The sequence below is a fragment of the Aegilops tauschii genome, chromosome 6 (genome assembly GCF_002575655.3).
Source record: "Aegilops tauschii subsp. strangulata cultivar AL8/78 chromosome 6, Aet v6.0, whole genome shotgun sequence".
Lineage (NCBI taxonomy): Eukaryota > Viridiplantae > Streptophyta > Magnoliopsida > Poales > Poaceae > Aegilops > Aegilops tauschii.
Window position 1 is genome coordinate 433,822,692 of NC_053040.3, and position 23,118 is coordinate 433,845,809.

General features: G+C 49.4%; 2 protein-coding genes and 1 pseudogene across 2 annotated transcripts; 2 read left to right on the top strand and 1 right to left on the bottom strand.

Moving 5' to 3' along the window:
• The first annotated feature begins 13,182 nt into the window (after positions 1 to 13,182).
• LOC141026143 (non-specific lipid transfer protein-like 1) lies at positions 13,183 to 13,663 on the top strand. Its single transcript, XM_073502121.1, has 2 exons — positions 13,183 to 13,528; positions 13,644 to 13,663. Exons 1-2 carry the CDS (start codon positions 13,183 to 13,185, stop codon positions 13,661 to 13,663), a joined length of 366 nt encoding a protein of 121 aa, XP_073358222.1.
• A 2,851-nt stretch (positions 13,664 to 16,514) lies between these two features.
• Positions 16,515 to 18,832, top strand: LOC109757414 (non-specific lipid transfer protein-like 1). The gene is made up of 3 exons (XM_020316236.4): positions 16,515 to 16,987; positions 17,209 to 17,241; positions 18,458 to 18,832. The coding sequence occupies exons 1-3, from the start codon at positions 16,633 to 16,635 to the stop codon at positions 18,595 to 18,597; spliced, it is 528 nt and encodes a 175-aa protein (XP_020171825.1). The 5' UTR covers positions 16,515 to 16,632; the 3' UTR covers positions 18,598 to 18,832.
• A 2,370-nt stretch (positions 18,833 to 21,202) lies between these two features.
• On the bottom strand, positions 21,203 to 22,829 carry LOC109757410 (7-deoxyloganetin glucosyltransferase-like; annotated as a pseudogene).
• Positions 22,830 to 23,118: the final 289 nt, after the last annotated feature.

Consider the following 23,118-nt stretch of genomic DNA (forward strand, 5'->3'; position numbering starts at 1 on the left):
CACGCCGGCACGACAGCGAGCAAACCGGTACGGGCGTTGTCGCTGTCGCGTCGTACCGCGCCACCAGTGTCTGCGGTGTCGCGCCTCCTGTGTCTGTGGGCGCGCCTCCCGTGCCTGCGGCAGCGCCATGCAGGCAGAGACAGAAGCCAGGTGCATGCGTGGAGAGCGACGAGTCGGTGGCCAGCTTCTCCGTGTCCGCCGCCATTATCGAGGAGAAGTAGAACACGGGAGGCCGCCGCCACTTGGGTCCCATGAAGGCCACCGCCGAGGCGACGACTGTGCATTCAGGTGGTTTTTTGCTGCTTCGTCTCTTCCAAGGACCTTCGTCGACCCCGCAAGTGTCTACCGGACATGAGGAAGACAAAGGGATCCGCGGGCGGCCATTTAGATTATGTACTCCCTCTCCAGCTGGCGGGAAATATTTGTTCTAAGAATGGATAAATTGTATGTATCTATAACTAAAATAAGTCTAGATACATCCATTTCTAGGACAAGTATTTCCGGACGGAGGGAGTATTAATTATACCAAGAGAGCCGGATTGGCACCGCTTAGTTCATGTAATGTAATGAAATCCATCATGTTTATATGAAGATCGGGCTTTTTTATACGAAATCCTTCATGCTTATATGAAATCAGTCCGTGTTTGCATGAATTTCATCTGGTTGGTTAGAGTTGTGAAAATGTATACCGCTGGCGTTTGATGTCGTCCTCCGCGGAAGGAAGCGGGAGGAAATTTACCGGCTGGCGTTGGAGATGCTCTTATGCTGGAAATAATAGAGTGACATCCAATCCCTTTGAGTTAATTGCGTGTATGATTGTCCCTCTATAAAAAGTTATTTGCATGTACAGTGTACACGTGACTTGCAGGGTGGCTACAGCTTCGTACAGAAAGTTAAAAAGAAACAAGTCCATCCTTAATCTTGTATTCTAAGTACTCTGTGGGTTCCACTGTCAGTACAGTAGCAAAAGAAGTATATATTAAATAAGTAATATATAATATAAAAATCTAAAGTTAAAGACAGAATTCGAAATCATGTCATCGCGTTGCGAGCATCCGGCGCTAACCAGTCCAGCACATTTTTGGTGCAGACCATGCTGGAGATATATCTCCATGTCTACTCTTATACTCCATCCGTTCCTATATATTTGTCTTTTTCAGATTTCAAATGGACTACCACATACGGATGTGTATGTAGACATATTTTAGAGTGTAGATTCACTCATTTTGCTCCATATGTAGTCACTTGTTGAAATCTCTAAAAAGACAAATATTTAGGAACGGAGGGAGTAGAAAACAGAGTTGGTGATGATGGTGTGCGTGCCATCCTGCAATATAGGCCGTCGGATTTATATCTAACGGATAGGAAGGAAACTATGGCAATTTTGCAAAAATATACCCACACCCCTTTCCACGTTCGCAAATACGGCCTTCCCTCGTTCATCCTTTTCTCTCACAAGATAAACTACTCATACAAATGCATCTTGATGTTTCGTGCAACGCACGGGAATCTAGCTAGTTTCTTTTAAAATAGTTACTGCGATAATTGGGTTGAAGTGATATATTTTATGTCTACCCCGAATGATTTCAGATTCACTAGTAGTAACAAAGAAAAGGTTGCCTTGTTAATTAACAGAAAACAAGGTGAAAACTATCACATGAGGCCGGTAAAAACGAGGCACACTGGGTTCAGCGTCATCGTCACTACAGCTGTGCGTGCGCGAGAAGTCTACATATCGAGGGGGCTACTGAGCGAGGCACAGAGACACAATGTTCGAGAGAGAAACCAATTGACAGATTACGATCAGATCGAGTTGTTACCCTTCTGCTGTCATTGTTGGGGTCGTGGGGAGGGGGAGGGGGAGGGAGAGAAAGACGTATCGAGAGTGTGCGCGGTAGGCACAGAGGCACAACTAGCGAGTGTGTGTGTGTGTTTGAAAGAGGAGTAGATAGATTACTATCAAGATCGAGGTGCCACCCTACTCCTTCGGTGTCGGGTAGTGTGTGTGCATGTGTGTGTGTGTGTGTTTGAGAGAAAAGCCAGTCGATAGATTAGTATCAAGATCGAGGTGTCACCCTACTCCTTCGGTGTTGGGAAGTGTGTGTGTGGTTGTGTGGGTGTGTGTGTCGGGGGGGGCAGTAACACTTACATATCTCTACTCTTATAAAAAACAGAGTTGGTGATGATGGTGTTCCTGCCATCCTGCAATATAGGCCATCCGATTTATATCCGACGAATAGGAAGGAAACTGTGGCAATTTTGCAAAAAGATACCCACACCCCTCTCCGCATTTGCAAATAAGGCATTCCCTCGTTCATCCTTTTCTCCCACAAGATGAACTACTCATACAAATGCATCTTGATGTTCCGTGCAACTCATGGGCATCTTGCTAGTAGGGAGAAGGAGTTTGTGTGACACATATCTAGCTATATTAAGGGATAGGTAGATAGCATTTGTGCGAGGCATACTTAAAGCATCACGAAGATAAACAAAACGGTGTGCATGCAAGTGCCGGAAAAATGAAGCGAGAAACAATGTGTGTGTGCGCGCGCGCATGTGTGTGTGTGTGTGTGAGCAGAGAGAGAGAGAGAGAAATCTCAAAACAAAAGGTGCTCTACTGGAATCCCATTGTATGTATTCATATCGTTCCGGAACTCGAGTTAACCTTAGGCATATGTGTGAGAGACATTATTATACTTTGAGACATTAGTGGTTGTGGGTGGGCGGAATTAAAGCGGTGGGCGTGTTCGACAGAGAGAGCGTGTGTGTTTCTGTGTGAGAGACTTGTAGGACGGGGTAGAAAGACGAATTCTAACCTTGACGAAGGGAGAGAAATACACGAAGTGTGCGTGTGTGATTCCGATGCCCACGGGGAAATGAGATATGTATGCGTGTGAGAGAGATTGCACAATTCATTCACGTATCACTATCTAGCGATCGTGGACGTGCATCGCTTGAACATAAATCAATATCTACTTCGTATCGTGGCCAAAGGTACAATATCGATTCAACGCTATAAAGATTGGACACTCACGTATCACATTTTTTTATTTAAAAAACCTTTTCAGTTGTGCATGCCAAAGTTACAGTGATGTCTCTTCAAACAACGAATGTAGCCATCATGTACATGCACCATTGTTACTCTTGCATTCAAAATCATTAGTCTTGGATGATTTAAGGTTCTATTATGAAGTAATATATGTAATATTCATATATGAATTCAACGGGTACGCAATTTATGAAATGGAGGCTATATAATCATATGAGGTAACACTTTTAAGTAGCGGACTACAATATCCATTTCTTTTTGTGCGCCTCTACACTAACACGTCAATGCATTATGTTTAAAGTAAATAACCAATTGCACTAAATTATCTATTTACACGAGAAATACATAGGCTGAGCGTTCGATCCCTTTTTTTTGTGAACGCGCCACTACACCCGTACGATTGGTCGCGCCCGTGTGAACGTCCAAGTTATCGGCGCATCATCCCGAGTTATTGTCTTTTTTTCTGGGGTGTACTTCACACCAGTTATTAACTGCTGACGCGTGCCCCGTGTACACAGTCTCGCATGACCTTCCCGCTAGCACGGTCCAAAATTAGTTCAAACTGGATATGAACGATCCCACGGGCGGCAAAATCTCCCACCTCCTTCTAAAATTTCCGCCACCTTAGTCTTTAGCATGCGAAATTCCCCTTTTGTCCTTGGTGCACGAAGACCAACAGCTACAATACCGCCCTCATCTACATAATAGGTCGGGGCTGCTTTGGTAACTTCCGGTTCCCCCCACTACACGGCACCCCCATTTCCTTTCCCCCTCCCGCAAAAACGACTAACTCCACAGCACCAGAGCATTTTACATCACGTCGTCCGTACTTCATTGGCCTTTCTCCCCTCCCCTCTCAAAACCCTAGACTGCTCATCCACCGGCGTACCAGAGCCCATTCACTGCTAGCGGCCTCCACCTTGTCGGATCTGCTTCTGTGGCCGCATCTACCCCTCCCACCTCCCCTAGAAACAAGTAGACTTCTCATCCACCAGTGTACCACAGCCCATTCAGTGTCGGCCTTGTCCACGGCGCCGGATCTGCTTCGCCAGTACTCTCGTCAACCGCAGCGCATCTGCAGCGGCTCATTCGTACTCCCCACTGGAGACGCTTCGTCCACCCCCCCCCCCTCCCGGAGCCGCCCCACCGACGCCCCCGTCGACGGCCTCTGATCCTCTTCGCCGACACCTTCCTCAACCCTACCGGAGCCGCTTCGCCGACACCATCGTCAACCCCACCAGAGTAGCACGGCTGAAGGTGGAGGGAGAACAAACATCCACACAAATCTTGGACACACCATATTTATCTTGAAGCTTTATCCACAACTCATGAGCATCCCGGAACGGCATGAGTTGAAATATAACTACATTGCTCAAAGCATCGAAAAGCACATTAGAATCTTGAGCATTGAGATAAGAGTTTTTCTCATCCTCTAAAGATAATCTTTGGGGATCCTTTGGAGGAGAAAAACACACATCTACAATTCGCTCTAACTTTGGGCCCATGACCCTAAAGAGATTAAGCATGCGAATTACCCAAACATCAAAATTTGTGCCATCGAAACTAAGAGTGTCGGAGAATCCTAATCCCCTAGTCGACATCTTTACTCTCTAGGCGGTCAAGCCTAATAAAGAGAGACGAGGCTCTGATACCAATTGAAAGATCGTGGATGTTGCCTAGAGGGGGGTGAATAGGCGCTTTAAAATAATTATGGTTTAGGCTTGAACAAATGCGGAATAAAACTAGCAATTAATTTGTCAAGCACAAAACCTAAAATGACTAGGCTCACATATGTGCACCAACAACTTATGCTAAGCAAGATAAACAACTAGGTGATATCAAGATATATGCCAAGTAACAATATGGCTATCACAAAGTAAAGTGCATAAGTAAAGGGCTCAGGTAAGAGATAACCGAGGCACGCGGAGACGACGATGTATCCCGAAGTTCACACCCTTGCGGATGCTAATCTCCGTTTGGAGCGGTGTGGAGGCACAATGCTCCCCCAAGAAGCCACTAGGGCCACCGTAATCTCCTCACGCCCTCGCACAATGCAAGATGCCGTGATTCCACTAAGGGACCCTTGAGGGCGGTCACCGAACCCGTACAAATGGCAACCCTTGGGGCGTTCACCAAACCCGTACACTTTGGCAACCCTTGGGGAGGTCACCAGAACCCGTCAAATTGCTCGGGGTGATCTCCACAACCTAATTGGAGACCCCGACGCTTGCCCGGAGCTTTACACCACAATGATTGAGCTCCGAACACCACCAACCGTCTAGGGTGCCCAAGCACCCAAGAGGAACAAGCTCATGGGTACCAAGCATCCAAGAGTAATAAGCTTCTCAACTTGTAACTTCCACATATCACCGTGGAGAACTCAAACCGATGCACCAAATGCAATGGCAAGGGCACATGGAGTGCCCAAGTCCTTCTCTCCCAAATCCCACCAAAGCAACTAATGCTAGGGAGGAAAATGAGAGGAAGAACAAGAAGGAGAACACCAAGAACTCCAAGATCTAGATCCAAGGGGTTCCCCTCACATAGAGGAGAAAGTGATTGGTGGAAATGTGGATCTAGATCTCCTCTCTCTTTTCCTCCAAAAACTAGCAAGAATCCATGGAGGGATTGAGAGATAGCAAGCTCGAAGAAGGTAAACAATGGGGGAAGAACACGAGCTCAAAGGATAAGGTTCATTGGGGAAGAAGACCCCCTTTTATAGGTGAGGAAAAATCCAACTGTTATGCTCACAGCCCGCACAGAGCGGTACTACCGCTCATGGGAGCGGTACTACCACTAGGGCGGTGGAAGACCTTTGAAAAACAACAGCGAGGAGGCAAAAGGCCAGTACAACCGCCGGAGCGGTACTACCGCTCGTCCTCACGGTACTACTACTAGGGGTAGCAGTACTACCGCTAAGGGTAGCGGTACTACTGCTTGTGAGCGGTACTAACAAAAAGACATCTGTGCCTACCACCGCTGGACTTAAAACGAGATTTTGGTCCAGAGCGGAAGTAGCCGCGGTAGTACCGCTCTGGAGCGGTAGTAAAAAATTACATCCGCTCCAAGCGGTAGTAGCCGTGGTAGTACCTCTGCAGCCTTTTAAGGACACCAAAACTACCACAACTTCTGCAAACGGACTCCGAATTCAATGAAACCAAGTTTGTTGGAAAGCTAACGACATGGGCTAACACAATATTGATAAAATAAAAATAAGAAAAAAATGAGAAAATGCCCATAAGAAAATGGTGAGAACCCTTCCTCGAAGAAGACCGGTAAAACCTCCAACACCGAAAACGCAAAAGAGGAAGCATATGAAATCCGCTTTCGATGTACTAGAGCTTGTCACGAAGATAACCACAAGATCTAAAACCACAAAAAGAGAAAGTACAAATAAGAATCAAGAAATATGATGCAAGGATGCAATGGTTTGAGCTCTCGACGAACGATACGATCAAGCTACTCACTTGAGAGCCCCCCTTGATAGTACGTCTATCGATCCTATAACCCAGTCTCCAAACTATCACCATGAGACTGGTAAAATAGAAAACCTATCAAGGGCAAACCTTTGCCTTGAATGAAGTCCACTTGAGCTAGATGATGATGTTCTTGACTCCCTCAAGTTGGACCACCTTTCGTGATTGTGTTGGCTCGATGAAGGCTAGTTGATTGCTCCCCCATACTCCACTATGGGTGAGTCACTCTTCGGCACACCTTCACAAGTCCATTGTCACCACAATGGACAGCAAGCTACAAGCATGATTTCTTCGTGATGCTCCACTTGAACTTGCACAACACAACCTTCATTTGATGTCATCCTCCATGGGTTGTATGTGATCTTCCTCTTGAAGAAAGCCCATGGAAGCAAACATAACCCCACATAGAACTCTCACAAAGACCATGGGTTAGTACACAAAGCGCAATGGACAATGCTTACCAAGCCGTGAGATCACTTGATACCACCCGGTGTATCTTCTACACTTTGTGTGAAATCTTCTATCTTCATAAAGATGATGTCTTGAAGATACACATGAATGTTCACACAATCTTATTCTTCAAGACATGCTAGCAATTAGCTCAACACTCACTAGACCAATCTTTGGATAGATCCTTGGATACCACCTTGGTCAACACATAAACTCCTTGAAACCAACAAATGGACTTCAAGAGAAGCCTATGGACAAATCCTACGAATACAACTCAACACAACCATTAGTCCATAGAGATTGTCAGAAATTACCAAAACCAAACATGGGTGCACCGCATGTTCTTTCACTTAGGAAGCAGCAAATGAAGGAGTCTGGATGAAGGAGTTCATATCCGATCTGGGTGTAATACCTAGTGCATCGGGTCCAATGATTTTTTTGTCACAATACTGGAGCAATTGCCTTGGCAAAGGAATCTAGATTTCACAAGAGAACCAAACACATCAAGAGACGCTTCAACTCCATTCATGAACATGCCAAGGATGGAGACATAGAAATTTGCAAGATACATACGGATCTGAATGTAGCAGGCCCGTTGACTAAGCCTCTTCCACGAGCAAAACATGATCAACACCAAGACTCCATGGGTGTTAGATTCATTACAATGTAATCTAGATTATTGACTCTAGTACAAGTGGGAGACTGGAGGAAATTTGCCCTTGAGGCAATAATAAAGTTGTTATTTTATATTTCCTTATTCATGATAAAGGTTTATTATTCATGCTAGAATTATATTGATCGAAAACTTAAATACAAGTGTGAATACATAAACATACACCGTGTCCCTAGTAAGCCTCTACTAGACTAGCTCGTTGATCAAAGATGGTTAAGGTTTCCTAACCATGGACATGTGTTGTCATTTGATAACGGGATCACATCATTAGGAGAATGATGTGATGGACAAGACCCATCCGTTAGCTTAGCATAATGATCGTTTAGTTTTATTGCTATTGATTTCTTCATATCAAATACATATTCCTTCGACTATGAGATTATGCAACTCCCGGATACCGGAGGAATACCTTGTGTTCTGTCAAACGTCACAAACATAACTGGGTGATCATAAAGATGTTCTACAGGTATCTCCGAAGGTGTTTGTTGAGTTGGCATAGATCGAGATTACGATTTGTCACTCTGAGTATCGGAGAGGTATCTCTAGGCCCTCTCGGTAATACACATCATAAGCTTGCAAGCAAATGACTAAGGTGCTAGTCACGAGGTGATGGATTACGGATCGAGTAAAGAGACTTGCCGGTAACGAGATTGAACTAGGTATGAAGATACCGATGATCGAATCTTGGGCAAGTAACATACGGATGGACAAAGGGAATTGCGTATGATGTCATAATGGTTTGACCGATAAAGATCTTCGTAGAATATGTAGGAGCCAATATGGACATCCAGGTTCCACTATTGGTTATTGACCGGAGAGGTGTCTCGGTCATGTCTACATAGTTCTCGAACCCGTAGGGTCCACACGCTTAACGTTCGTTGACGATATAGTGTTACATGAGTTATATGATTTGGTGACCGAATGTTGTTCGGAATCCCGGATGAGATCACAGACATGACGAGGAGCATCGAAATGGTCGAGAGGTAAAGATTGATATATAGGACGATGGTATTCGGACACCGGAAGTATTTCGCAGGGTACCGGGTACTTATCGGGTCACCGGAAAGGAGTTTCGGGCACCCCTATCAAAGATATGGGCCTTATGGGCCAAGTGAGGGAACACACCAGCCCACAAGGGGCTGGTGCGCCCTCTATGGGGCCGGCCCTATGGGGAGGGAAAGGAAAGGGGAGGAGGAAAGGAAAGTGTGGAGTGGAACTCCCTCTTCCCCTTCTTTCCTTTCCCCCTTATTCATACAAGGAAAGGAGGAGCGCAGGAGGGCAGGAGCCCTAGGGCCAGCGGCCAGCCCCAAGGGGTGCGCCCTAGCTGCCCTGGCTGCCTCCCTCTCCCCTCCCACCTATATATACATAGGGAGGGGGCGCCACATAAGGACACAACATTGTCTTAGCCGTGTGCAGCGCCCCCGTCCACCGTTTACTCCCTCGGTCATATTTTCGTAGTGCTTAGGCGAAGCCCCACGGAGATCACATCACCATCACCACGCCGTCGTGCTGCCAGAACTCATCCACTACCTCGACGTCTTGCTGGATCAAGAAGACGGAGGGCGTCACCGAGCTGAACGTGTGCAGAACGCGGACGTGTCGTGCGTTCGGTACTAGATCGGTTGGAGCACGAAGAAAGTTCGACTACATCAACCGCGTTGTGAAAAGGTTCCTCTTACGGTCTACGTGGGTACGTAGACACACACTTACCCCTCATTGCTATGCATCTCCATGGATAGATCATTGCGTGTGCGTAGTAAATTTTTTGTTTTCCATGCAACATTTCCCAACATCTTATATATCTCCTGCTCATCGTTCCAGTGGCGGTAGTACCGCTCCCAGAGCGGTAGTACCACGCCTGGAGCAGTAGTACCGCTGAGCTGCAGGCTGAGAGGTGCATAACGGTTCGATTTGTTCCCCCGCTATAAAAGGGGGTCTTCTTCCCCAAGAAGACTTACCTCTTCCTCCCCCAAACTCAATTGTTACTCCAAAGCTCATTTTTCACCCGATCTCTCTCCCTAGCCAATCAAACTTGTTGATTTTCTAGGGATTGGTTGAGAAGGCCCGGATCTACACCACAAAGAGAAACTTGATTCCTCCCACTAATCCCTTGAGGATCTTGTTACTCTTGGGTGTTTGAGCACCCTAGATGGTTAAGGTCACCTCGGAGCCACATTCCATTGTGGTGAAGCTCCGTGGTGTTGTTGGAAGCCTCCAATCAAGTTGTAGTGATTGCCCCAACCTTGTTTTTAAAGGTTCGGTTGCCGCCTTCAAGGGCACCACTAGTGGAATCACGGCTTCTCGCATTGTGTGAGGGCGTAAGGAGAATACGATGGCCCTAGTGGCTTCTTGGGAAGCATTGTGCCTCCACACCGCTCCAACGGAGACGTACTTCTCCTCAAAGGGAAGGAACTTCGGTAACACATCCTCGTCTCCACCGGCTCCACTTGTGGTTATTTCTTACCTCTACTTTGTGCAAGCTTTAGTAGTGTTGTATATCTTGCTTTCACGTGTTGTTGTTGTTGATAGCATCATATAGGTTGTTCACCCAGTTGCATATTTACACAACCTATTTGTTGTTATACCTAATTTGCTAAGAAAAGCTAAAAATTGGTAGTTGCCTATTCACCCCGCTCTAGTCAACCATATCGATCCTTTCACAACTGCTGCGGCAAACAAATTCGCCTCAACCCCTACGTACTCTCCGAACGCTATTTCCGCGATAACGACGACAAGTTCAAGGGCAAGGGCGTCCGTCAATGATGCCTATCTACTCCTAGCTTAGTTTATGCTATTGAACTATCTTGTCTTAGTTTAGTGTTGTCTTATGCTATCGAACTGTCTAGTGTTTAATATTAATGTTGCCCTCTGTTGGCCTATGTATGTATGTGTTGATCGACGTTGCATGGCTTGTATGGATTTTAGAGCAACTCCAATGCACTGATCCAAATGGACGTGTGTTTTGTCCTCTTTTTTCCATTTGGGTCGGCTGCCTGCTCGTCGTCCGTTCCCTTTTCGTTTGGATTGGTCGTGCACCCAACGCGCGGACGCATCTTCGTCCTTGCGGCCGGTCTGCCGTGTTTTTTTTCAAACATATGGAAATTTGACCCTAGTTTACATATTTCAAACCAAATACAAATATCGGCTGTCCGGCAGTGGCGACGCCGGTTCGCCCTTCACGCGGCACCCGATTTGGACGCCGTGGTTGCATGTCGGGGACGTCAGCTCCTCCTTGATGCGGCTTCCGATCTGAACGTTACCGTGGTTGCGTAGGGGGGCGCCGTCTCCTCCTTCACGCGGCGGAGTGGAGATGCGATAGAGCGACAGAGTGGAGACACAATAGCATGGCAGGGATGACGGTTCCTCCTTGTTGGAACACGGCGGCGAGGGCGATGTTGGGTCACACTCCTGGACCGATCGCTCAGTAATGCTTCTGTCAAAGTGAGGAGGCGCGATTGACGCTGCAGCAGCGCCTAGTCCTCCTTGTTGCCGGAGGAGATGGCGATCTCCTCTTTGCCAGAGGAGTCGGTCGTCGTGGAGGCCGAGGGCCCCCGAAAGCGCGAGCGGCGGCGCCATGAGCTTGATGAAGATCGACTACTTCTGCTGGCGCGGAGAACCAACTATTTCAACATCGCTAGAGTTGGTGAGGCTTTGGGAGGAAGAGCGGCTCAGAGAGGGGGAGGTGTGGATGTGCATTGCCGGAGCATGGTTTATTTAGCCGCGGCGAGGCCATGTGAATGGACGGCCAACCCTCTTCAATGCGGCGCAGCGCCCGAGTTCGTTTCTTGGGGCGTGACACCCACATTGAAGCAGTGACACCCGAGAGGTCGCGTGGTCAACGCTGCCTTCCCATCCGGTCATGTCGCATATCGTAATGTCGGCCGGTACGTGCTTTGGGCCGGCATGAATGCAACAAGGAAAACGACGCGTGCGCTAGATGGAAATGGTGGGAGAGGCCGGAGGTTTTTTAGGTGGGCTAGGATATTCGGAAGCGGGCGTGGCAGTGGTCCAGATGTACGCATAGCCCTCCCTCCGATTTGCGGGCCCGTACTGTCGAACGAATCAATACAGGACCGCGCTAGATGGCAAAACATGTCTGGAGCGCGTGATCCGAACGATTATGGACGGTTTGAGAGTCAGCGTTGAAAATGCCCTTAATCTCTTCTTCCATCTAATAAAGTAGGATGCCGATATCCACCACACGTGTGGTATATTAGGCATCCGCCCACACACCGTGTGTGGCGTGAGCAGGAGGCAGCCCACACGGGCTGTGTGTGGATGGGCATTAGAATTGCCCACACATGTGGGCGCAGCTACTTCGTGCCACACGCCCAACAAGTACTACTCATCTCCACCTCGCGCGTGTGGCACGAAGCAAGAATGCCCACACGTCCTGGCGCAGCTACGTTAGGTTCTCGCGGGATGATGATTTAGTTGCCATCCGGGATGGAAGATGTAGTTATCCGGGATGGCAAGTGTAGTTGTAAAAGCATGGCAACTCTATCTGATTTGGTTAACTATAGTTGCCATGTCTAATTTATGGTAGTTGCCGCGTGTAATCAAACCGTAGTTGCCGTGTGTGATTAACTACTTGCCACATATGGTCAAACAGTAGTTGCCATGTGTGTTTACCTAGTTATCACGTGTGGTCCAACCATAGTTGCCATGTATGGTTAATCACAGTTGCCATGTGTGTTTATCTGGTTGCCACGTACGCGCAACTACACCGTCTAGCAACGAATTATAGTTGTCATGTGTGTTTACCTAGTTGCCACGTTCGCGTAACTGCAGTTGCCATCCACAACGTAGGAGTGTCGTGTGGAAGAAAAGCAGTTCGCCCACACGCGCATGGACTAGGTGGTGGCTGTGTGGGCAGGAACTAGTTCGCCCACACACGCAGCTGGCAAACAGCGTAGTGCGGGGCGTGTGGGCAAACTCTCCAACGCCCACACACCAACCCCGTCTTACGTGGCATGCAAATTCTGCCTCAATGTGTCAAGATTCGTGCAAACTGCACTGGACGATGATCCACGCGTGTGAATTGCAAAACTGCCACACGTGTGGGCGTTAGTATTTCCGATAAAGCAATACAAAGGATTACAAATTCAGCCAACCGTTTTTTTCCATGAGAAGAGGGCAAACTTAATCAAGTTCAAATCTGATGACGTCAGTTTGATCAATTTCAATGACGTCAAAGCAAATCTGAAGATAACAAGAGAGGGGCAGAGACTTACGTACAAGATTGATGAGCAGAGTGGCGAAGTGAAAGCTGGATCAGTGCAAAACAAATCAGATGATAGCAGTTCAATCAATTCCACTGCTCCGTCGACCTCGCTCCGTCGACCTCGCGTCTACTTCAGCGGTCAATTCCACTGCGCGTTTCTGTCGTCCTCGCGCCGTATACGTCCGAGGATCTCGTTTAAAAAATGACTCCACACCTCCTTAATTCTGTCCACCAAACCTCGTTCCCCTCCCAGCTCCATCGCCACAGACTGGAATCCACTCCATTCGCACTCAAGCGCACACCACACCCCATGGCTCTCAACGGCGGCGCCACCACCGCAGCGTGCATCCTCGTCCTCCTCGCACTCGCCGGCGCCGCGGGGGCAACCTTCTCGGCGCCGCCGCCGGTGGACTGCTCGGCATTGTTGGCCGGCCTCGCAGACTGCCTCGACTTTGTGTCGCCCGGCAGCAAGTCGAGTCAACCTTCCAAGGCCTGCTGCGGGGAGGTGAAGACCAACGTCGGCAGCCCCGCCGTCGTGGACTGCGTCTGCGCCGCCATGTTCTCGAAGCCAACGCAGTTACCGTTCAACAAGACACGGGTGTACGCTCTCCCCGACGCCTGCGGCACGCCCGCCTCCGTCTTGAACAGGTGCCATGGTGAGCACCGTGCCTTTTCTCACTTCTTCCATAATCTTCTTGTCCTGAGTTTGGCTAGAATCTGCTTCCATTTTTTACATCAAGAAACTAGAGCTAAATCGTGTTGTTTTACTAGGAAGTTTATCATTTATTTGATTCCTGTGTGGGATTTACAATGAAAGATCTCAAGTCGTGTTAGAGCGTCTGCAACAGCAATGCACAAATCTGACCCCCTCTATGTCTGCGGACGCATCCGCGAATAGGAGCCAACCAACCCATGTATGTCCTCCCTGCAACCACATCCTTCACTTGCAAAATCTCAAATCCATGTAGCCACATGCACGTCAATCATTTCACGATACAGATACATGTAACAATGATTATAGCACACAATTAAAATCTAGGGCAACGACCGGCAAGGACAACCGTGGATGGTTTGGGTCCGATGGTGGTGGTGTTGTGGGTTGGGGACAGCGACGAAGCTAGGGTGACGGCGGCAGCAGAGCAAGGGAAGGGGTGGCATGGAAGAGACAAAAGAAGGCAGGTTGGGCAAGGGCAAGGGATGATTTGGAGAGATATGAGATGAACCCGACCTGTCGGGTCCGACATGATGGACGTGTTCGAGCGTCCCCATATCCACCCCACATATGGGCTGAATTTTAGGGGTACCAAACAGCCCGGACGTTTAGGGGAAAATGTGTGTGTGAGGGGGGGGGGGGGGGGTGTGAAGTGGAGGGTCTGGTTGTAGTTGCTCTTAGACGTTTTTGGTTGGATTTAACCTTCATCTCTTGTTTGATCGCCGTTGTGTGGGCTAGCGAAGCAAAACAATTGCATGATCAACATGTTGTAACATAGAGCAAAACAATCCCCTGCACCACAAAACATAGGCCAAATGAACCAAAAGTGTGCATCAAGTCCTATGATGCTTGATGTCCAATTTTGTATTTGTGTATATGCACCACAAAGCTTGTTAGTGGATTCTTAAATGGCGTACCATCAATGGTTGAGCGAGCTCGCGTTCCGATCAAGAATAATTTTAGTATTATACGATAGGTAGAGTTTGTTCTCATGAAAGAACGCATGCACCCTCCTCCAAAATGCCCCCCCCCCTTCTCTGCACCGACAAACGGGTCAATACATGTGCCCGACCAAGCCAAGCACAACAATTCGTCCTCTTTCGTCGAGTAGGAGGCTCCTCTCCTTTTCTTTGTCTGCACATCCCGCACTTGCGAGTATTGATCTTCCACTCTTCGGATTCTCGATCTACGTTGATGATATTCATCATCACATGTTCGGTCATCATTGAGATTGGGTGGGGGGTCCTAATGAATAGTGTTCAGGCACCCGTAGACGAGGGCTTCTCTAATGGTATCCGTGACTAGATGGGTTGCGACGACTCGGTGAAGTTGCAATAACTGGTGAGGTCATCGGTGAACGGTCGAGGCCTGCCGGAGTAGGTTGAAACTCCAGACTGCTGCATGGCTGCCGACCCATACTGGGTGGACGCAAAATAGTAGGGCAACGCATACTGGGTGGGCCAGGGCAACGCATATCCATGTGGCATCGGCACAACAGTGTGGTGTGGAGCGCGCTCGGACCGCCACACCTTCTCCCTCCTGCGGCTATGTATGTTTGACGAAGACCGTGTTCAGCGTGGAGTCGGCGTGCCTGCACGATGGCGATGTCGGGGCCTCGACGATGTTGATGGTTCGTTGGACCAGAGGGATCCATTACAGTGGCGGACGACTGGGTCGAAGTCACAGCAGGGGCGGCGGCATTCGAGCTAGATTTGGCAGCCGTGGGAGGGGGAAGGAGGCCAGGAACGGGAATACTGTGGAGGAGTGTGAAAACCATGTGGTATGGAGTTTTGATTCGGGTGTTGGGAGTCCAACGTAGCAAACGTCTAAAAATCTTACTCCGTCTCTCAATTTGGAGTCGACTTGAGAGATTTTGGTTCGGATACGTCCGACTCAAAGTAAGGGTCCCGCGCTAGAGGCTAAAACTGCCGGACCGTCTGGTCTGAATATTTGAGGCTGGAGTAGGGGCCCACATTGAATACGGAACCAATCCACATGCGACAACTTATTTAGTAAACGATTCGACTTTATTAATAAATTTGACAAAGTACATCAAATCGAACAAAAACGAGTCAACAAAGGACCAAGATAAAACATAAAGTCACATCAAAGTCTTCTGTGGTCATTGACCCTAGATCCATCTCTTGCATGTCAGACTTTTCTCCATCCATCCAATGAAGAAACTACACCAGATCAAACATGCACAAGCTTGACCATTCTCACAGGTTTCAAAGAGCCGCATAAGGTGCTCACCCCAAACACGTGACAACCTAAAATTGTTGAACGCACTGTGGCGAGGACACACCCCCTGCAAGGTTGTCAAACTGCTACTTCATCGTCATATCGTCGAGGATGAAGATCGAGAGCACAAAAGAACAAATTAACATACCCAATGACAAGAGCATGCTTAACAATATTATCGTCGCCACCATCGTCAAGATAATTTGAAGCAGCGGGTGACATTCCACGAGAATGGGACCGTCGATATGTGGGAGCAAAGACCACAGGCTCCCTGGTGTAAGTCGTGTCGGCCACGACAGCCACACCCAGACAGGGATAGAGCCATGGAGCTTGTATTTTGTACGACACCGCCTCTATCATTGAAATTTTGCCGCCAATTCTAAAAAAAAATACCGGCAAAGACATAAAAATCAACCATAGATTAAGAAAAACTAAACTCTAAGCGTTGATGTGTAGTTTCCCAACCTCTAGAAGGCCGAAAAGACGACTGAAGGCCAGGAGGACCAGCAAAAGTCACGAACCCAAGTCGTCGGCGGCTAGGGCTTTTCTACGTACGACGGTTTTTAGTCCCACATTCAGACCACAAAAGATAATCAAACGGTCCAGCTAAAAAGAAAAATCAAATGGTTGGGGCCCACCGTCGCCGTAGCCTATCCGCCACTTAATAAATGACCCCTGCACCCCTCCTCAATTCCGTCCAACAAACCTCTTTCCCCTCCCCGCATCCCAAGCCTCCCAGCTCCATCGCCACACGCTCGAACCCACTCCTCTCACGCTCAAGCGCACACCGCACCAACCAGAGCAGCCATGGCTCTCACCGGCGGCGCCACCACCGCAGCGTGCATCCTCGTCCTCCTCGCGCTCGCCGACGCCGCGGGGGCGGCTACCCGGGCGCCAGCGCCGGCGCCGGCGCCGGACTGCATGGAGGCGTTGATTAGCCTCGCAGACTGCCTCGACTATGTGACGCCCAGCACCAAGTCGGCTCGGCCTTCCAAGGCTTGCTGCACGGAGGTGAAGACCGCCGTCGGCACCCCCGCCACCGTGAAGTGCCTCTGCGCTGCCATGGACGCCAAGACAACTCCGATACCGATCAACATGACACGGGTGCTCGCTCTCCCCACCGCCTGCGGCCAATCCGCCTCCGTCTTGAACAAGTGTCACGGTGAGCACCGTGCCTTTCCTCACCTTTTCCACGATCTTCTTTTCGTCGGTCTGGCTAGAATCCGCTTCCATTTTTTACACCAAGAAACAAGACCTTCTTGTTCTACTAGGAAGTTTATCATTTCTTCGGTTCATGTGTGGGATTTACGATGAAAGATCTCGATTCGTGTTGGAAATTTTTGGATTGGGTTTTGACCATCTTCACCTCTTGTTCGCTTGCAGCTGCACATGGGCCGGGTGGTGCTCCTGCTGAAGGTAAAGCTCTTCTCTACACATCATCGTCTTTGTATTGCACTCTTTGATGCATGCCTGTTTCTTGTTTCTGTTGTCTTCTTTTCTTACCATGATGCGCATCAGCCTCAGTACTACCCTAGTAGGACATATGTTGAGGAAAATGATGACGATGAACACACACATCGTATTTGTGCGCTTATTTGGAGAGTCTGAAGTCGAACAAACAAAAGCTTGTCTAGTTACATGTGGAATTTAACCGAAATAAATCTTGGTTAGTGGTCTTCTCTACTAAAAAGTGACTCTAACCCTTTGTGTTTCTACTAAAAGTTGACTCTAATCCATAAATTCAAGGAAGAAACATCGTTATTTTACAACACAAGAATGGCATAAAAATGGGGCCGCCGTAGTGTTCGTTGTCCGTGAACATGACTTGTATCTTTGCGAGGGACTGCATGTGCGCTCTGAGCATGAGGTCTGGGCAGTCAAAAGATACAGACAAGAGCATATAGGCTAAAAGAAACTTTTTTGCTTGGAAAAAGTACAAGCAGCTAAAAGAAATTTGGACGAGGCAGTCACATGCTGTGATAGACAAAACCCATACCCCTGGACTTGTACAAGTAGCTCAAAAACTTTTGCTAGCATGATGTTGATATTTTTGAATATAAATATAGTCAAACTTTACGAAGTTTGACTTTCAGACAAATATTATATGCCGAGCAAAAATGACGGACGGAGTATGTGCATCGAGCAGTTCATTTTCGGAAGCACAAATGCATTGAAATTTCAAAGCCTTCCTCGTGTACAGTATAGTATTTTTATTTTGGTAGTACAAAGAAATCGTTTGTTTCTGGTAGGTGTACTCCATGACTGTTGGTGGGACCAAATTGCGATGCAGATGTTGCCACTAATCCGCCACTAGTCCACTAGTATCCGAGGAATGCCCCATCAGGCCACCAATCTATACATTTCTATTGCCTACGTGGTGTCTGCTTCCGTGGTCTCATTGAGGAGGGCGTAGCAAGCTGACAATTGTGTGGTTTACAGCTATTCTGATAGTTACAGCAATAATGATACTTGTCCAAATCACGGAGCATGTGAATGCTACAACTAAACGTGTCTCACGGACAATTTTTACATTGTACTCCCTCTGTAAAAAATATAAGATCGTCTAGATCAGTACCAAATAGCTGTTTTATATGCCCGTATAAGTCTCTTGACAATGCTTTTGTCACTGCAGCACCGTCACCTTCAGCATCCAGTGGCGGCGCGACCGCTTCACCACCGAAGGCGAATGTGGCGGCGAGGTCTCCGGGCGGCTCCGCCACCGTTCTCTTGGCAACTGTGGTGACTTCGCTGCTCGCCTTCTATTACCTCTGAGGGCCAACATCTCAGCCTCTCTCACGTGTTATGTTGCACAGACCTTGTGACTCTGCGTTGCGCGGTGTTGTAATCTGAGTTTACTTTGTTTATCGGGATGGGTTATTATCATGTAGTGTGGTGGACTGAATATTGAGTGCGTAGTAAATTGCAATGTACCGTGGACTGGGTATTTTGAAGTCGTTGCCAGTTATGACACTTTATTTACTTTTGAATGCGCAGATGACTTTGTTGACTTTGGAATGCGCAGATGATCTGCTACGATCTTCTTTTGGGTTACCAACATGTTTTTCATGAACTGTTTCGAATTCATGAACATTTTTTGAATTGACGAAAATTTTCAAACTCACAAACATTTTTTGAATTTATGATTTTTTGCCGATTCAGAACATATTTTTAAATTCTCAAACATTTTTACAATTCATGATAATTTTGATTGAATTATTTTTCCCGAAATTCATGAACTATTTTGAATTCACAAATATTTTTGAATTCATGAATATTTTTCAAATCCTTAACTTTTGGAATTGACGAGCATTTTGAAACTCGCGAATATTTTTTGGGTTTGCGAACTTTGTCTGATTCATGAACATTTTTTAAAATGGCCAAATATTTTCAAATCCATTTACATTTTTATTTCATAAATAATTCTAAATTCATGAACATTTATCAATGTAAAATGAAAGAAAACGCAACATAAAAAACTGGAATTATTTTATATGTATAACTTATGAATTAAAATACAAGTTAAAAAACAAAAAATAGAAAAAAAAACAGAAAACCGTGCTAGCGATCGGACGTGCCAATGGGCCGGCCCAACCCAGGAGCGCGAGACGCTCTCACCAAAAAACCTAGCGATGCGAGCGTGCTGGTCGCGTGAAGCAATATACAGCACCTCCCGATCCCATCCCCAATCTCGCTCTGCCTTGGTGCTATCTCCAGTACAGCTCCGCCGCCCGTGGATCTACTACTTCATCTTCGCCCGGCTTGATAGAAAGGCAACCACTATTTCTTTTCTCTGTACGATGAGTTGAATTCTGCTCTAATTTTTTCAACTTTCTGATTTCTGTTAAATTTATTACCGCTCAGGACATGCGCCTCCATTAATCCATCGGCGGCGGGGACAAGGTGATTCAACCCGGTGCCATGGGCGTCCGGCGGTTTCTGAATCTGTTTGCGGCGAGCCGCCCGGGCTGCATGTACTCGTTGCGCCGCTTCGATCTGTCCCGCAACCAGTTCTTCTACACGACACCGGAAGAAGTGACTCTGCATGGGCGAGTTCTGCCGCGGGTACAAAGAGATTCTGCATCATATTCATCCCTGAAAAAGGCCTGCGGCAGGGTCAAGAAGCAGCAAGCCTCAGAGATCGGGACGATCCGGTTGCCGGCACGACTCTTCAACACGCGGCCGCCGCCATACCCGACGCCCAAGTGCGACGAGCTCAGAATGGATGCGTTCGCTCTCTCGGAGCGCAGCATCGTGTTCGCGGACCGCAAGAGGCACGTCTTCACCTACGACGCCGACTCGGACTGCTTCGTGACCATGCCCGGCCTCCACGCCCCCAAGGATGATCCCTTGGCCGTCTCCGTTCCACACCCCGGAGGCGGGGAAGGCAGCCTCTACGTGATCGAGAGGCTGCTCCGTCCCGGGAAGAGCTTCCAGTTCGAGGCCCTTGTCTCCGGCCAGCACTACAATGAATACCATCCCTGCCGGACCTGGCAGTGTGAGGACCTCCCGCTGCCGCCCCTGGAAGAAGACGTATACCTCGGCTCTGTCGCGGTGGTGGGCAACGTGATCTGCATCTCTGCAGATCACTTTGGCACCTACTGCTTCGACACGGTGAGCCGCTCCTGGAGCCGTGCCGGTGACTGGGCGCTGCCCTTCTTTGGCACCGCCGAGTATGTCCCCGAGCTCAACCTCTGGTTTAGCGTCTCCGACCAGGACTACCACTTGCCTTGCGCGGCCGATCTCTCACCTGTCCTCACCGGGCAGCGGCCGGAGCCGGGCTTGATTTGGGCGGACAATTACCTGCCGGAGGAGTGGCATCATAGCGGCCAAAATGGTCAGCCTGGGTTCTGGCAGGTTTTGCATTATCAGGTTCCTTGAAACTCAGATACCCAGCATCGATACTGAGCTGGTATTTGTGGACAAAGCGTATGCTGTCTTCACTGGTCTGGAGGTGGTGTTAGCTGGGAAGGGCAAGGGCAAGGGCAGCATAAACGGTAATAGGCTCCGTATGGTTAGACACAAGTCCAGACGCTGCAGGAATCGTGACTCCAACTTCATCGAGTGTATACTCTGAAGTCTCTATGCATCATCTTTTAATTTGTCTGTACCGCAGGAAGAGTATTATAAGAGACCCATTGCATCTTAAGACAACTTCATCTTTGTACATCAAAACGGACATCACTCTCGGAAGGAACGAACTTCCTTAACAAGCAAATAAGATACAGTAATAGTGTTCTCTAATTACAGTGAAGATCAATGTAGAACTAGTTCTTGGGCAGGAGCACTTCGCGGACCAGCTCGTCGAAGTTTCGGTGAGACGAGCCTCCGGGCATGACCGCCTTGACTGCGCTCTCCTTCCACTCCTGCGCTCTCTTCCTCATGCTCTTCCCCTTCTCCCCTTCCATGATCTCCGTGATAAGTCCGGCGACGGTGTCACGCCGAACGTTGCTGTCGATCTCCATGCCGACGCCCCACTCGTTGCACTGGTACCTGCAGTTGGTCTGCTGGTCGGCGAAGAACGGCCAGCTGATCACCGGCACGCCGCCGCACAAGCTCTCCAGCGCCGAGTTCCAGCCGCTGTGCGTCAGGAACGCTCCGACGGCAGGGTGGTTCAGCACCTCCTGCTGCGGGCACCAGGACGCCATGAGCCCGCGGCCAGCCGTCTCGGACAAGAACTCCTCGGGGAGCACCGCGGCGTCGCCCTTCACCAGGTCTCGGCGGACGATCCACATGAACTGCTTCCCGCTCTGTGCCAGTCCCCAAGCGAACTCCACCATCTGTGCGCTGGTCATGACGGTGATGCTGCCGAAGTTGACGTAGACGACGGAGCCGGGCTCCCTGCCGTCCAGCCACTCCAGGCACTCGTCCTGCTCCTTCCACAGGCTGAGGTTGATGGCGGAGCGCGGCGAGGGCGGCTCCTCGTGCGCCAGCAGCGGGAGAGGCCCGAGCGTGCAGACCTTGGGCAGGCCGAGCGCCTCCATGGCCTCCACCGCCTCGCCCTTCAGGTCGTCAAAGCTGTTGAGGATGACGGCCGACGCGCCGGCCGTGCGCTCCGTCTCCCGCAGGACGTAGTGCACCATGTACTCGTCCGGGTCCGTGGTGCGTATGAAGGACGGGAAGTCCCTGAGCCTCATGTTCCTCAAGCCCGGCACATCTTACACCGGTGTATCAAGGTATCCGTTCGTCAGCTGCTCAGCATCTGCACGCATAAAGTCAAATATTCAGATAAGAGCTTCGATCAGCAGCTGATAATGGCAAAGCGTCTACGTGCTGGAGACGCAACGTGCGCTGTATCGAGTGACGGGAGCACTGACCCGGGAACAAACTACCGTACGTACGTACCTTTGAGTGGGGCGAGGCCACGGCCGATGAGGAGGCGGTAGTGGCGGTATCCGAGGTAGCTGATGGCGCTGGCGGTCCAGAGCTGGACGTAGGGGAGGCCGAGCTCGTCGGCGGCCTCCATGGAGAACCCCATGACGACGTCGGAGACGACGCAGGCGACGGGCGGGTGTCCGGTGGCGGGGTCATTGAGCCGGGTGAGGAGGTCGCGGAACGGCCCGAGGCAGGTCTCCGTGGTGGACTTGCAGCGCGCGGGGATGTCCTGCGTGACGTCGTCATCGTCGGACGGCGGCAGGCCGTCGGGGATGGTGGCGAAGCGGAAGCCCGGGAGGCCGTCCACGGCGGCGGCGCCGCGGGAGCGGACGAGGCGGGCGTGGTTGTACTCGGTGTTGACGAAGGTGACGTCGAAGCCCCGGGCGTGGAGCAGCTTGGCCACGTTGAGCATCGGGGTGATGTGCCCCTGCGCCGGGTACGGCAGGCACACCGCGTGCGGCTTCCCGGCGGCAGGTCCCATCGAGCCCATCTCCTCCGCGGACGACTCCTAACTCTTCGTGTGTGTGCTTCGAGCTGACCCAAGATCGGTCGATGGCAACAATGGCTTTCTCCTGGCTGAACTCTCGTACGTGGCCAGCGCGCTTGCTTCGTTTCGTAGCTTGGTTGGCTGGGGATCGATGTGAATTGACTGCCTCGGCACGGGCGGCTGTATTTATAGGCAGCTTGCTTCAGGTAGCACTGCTCCATTTTGTATCATACTGTATTAGTAGGAGGCTTGACAGTGAGAATCGCCATTTGTTATAAATAACGCAAGTGAAGACGTATTAGGATCGTGTTGGTTGGACGAGTATATTGTTTGTTTATTGCAACGTGGCTGCTTCGAGGATGGAGACTTGTTGGTCACTTGGTCCTCCACGGAAAGCACCCGGCGTGTGATCATGTGCGGGTCAGCGTGAGGTC

What these genes read in the sequence shown, in the direction of transcription:
- LOC141026143 (XM_073502121.1), top strand. Translation starts at nt 13,183, where the DNA reads ATGGCTCTCAACGGCGGCGCCACCACCGCAGCGTGCATCCTCGTCCTC. An exon ending in CGTCTTGAACAGGTGCCATG is followed by an intron (nt 13,529 to 13,643) that starts GTGAGCACCGTG and finishes TTGTTTTACTAG; the next exon opens with GAAGTTTATCATTTATTTGA.
- LOC109757414 (XM_020316236.4), top strand. Translation starts at nt 16,633, where the DNA reads ATGGCTCTCACCGGCGGCGCCACCACCGCAGCGTGCATCCTCGTCCTC. An exon ending in CGTCTTGAACAAGTGTCACG is followed by an intron (nt 16,988 to 17,208) that starts GTGAGCACCGTG and finishes GTTCGCTTGCAG; the next exon opens with CTGCACATGGGCCGGGTGGT. An exon ending in GGGTGGTGCTCCTGCTGAAG is followed by an intron (nt 17,242 to 18,457) that starts GTAAAGCTCTTC and finishes TTGTCACTGCAG; the next exon opens with CACCGTCACCTTCAGCATCC.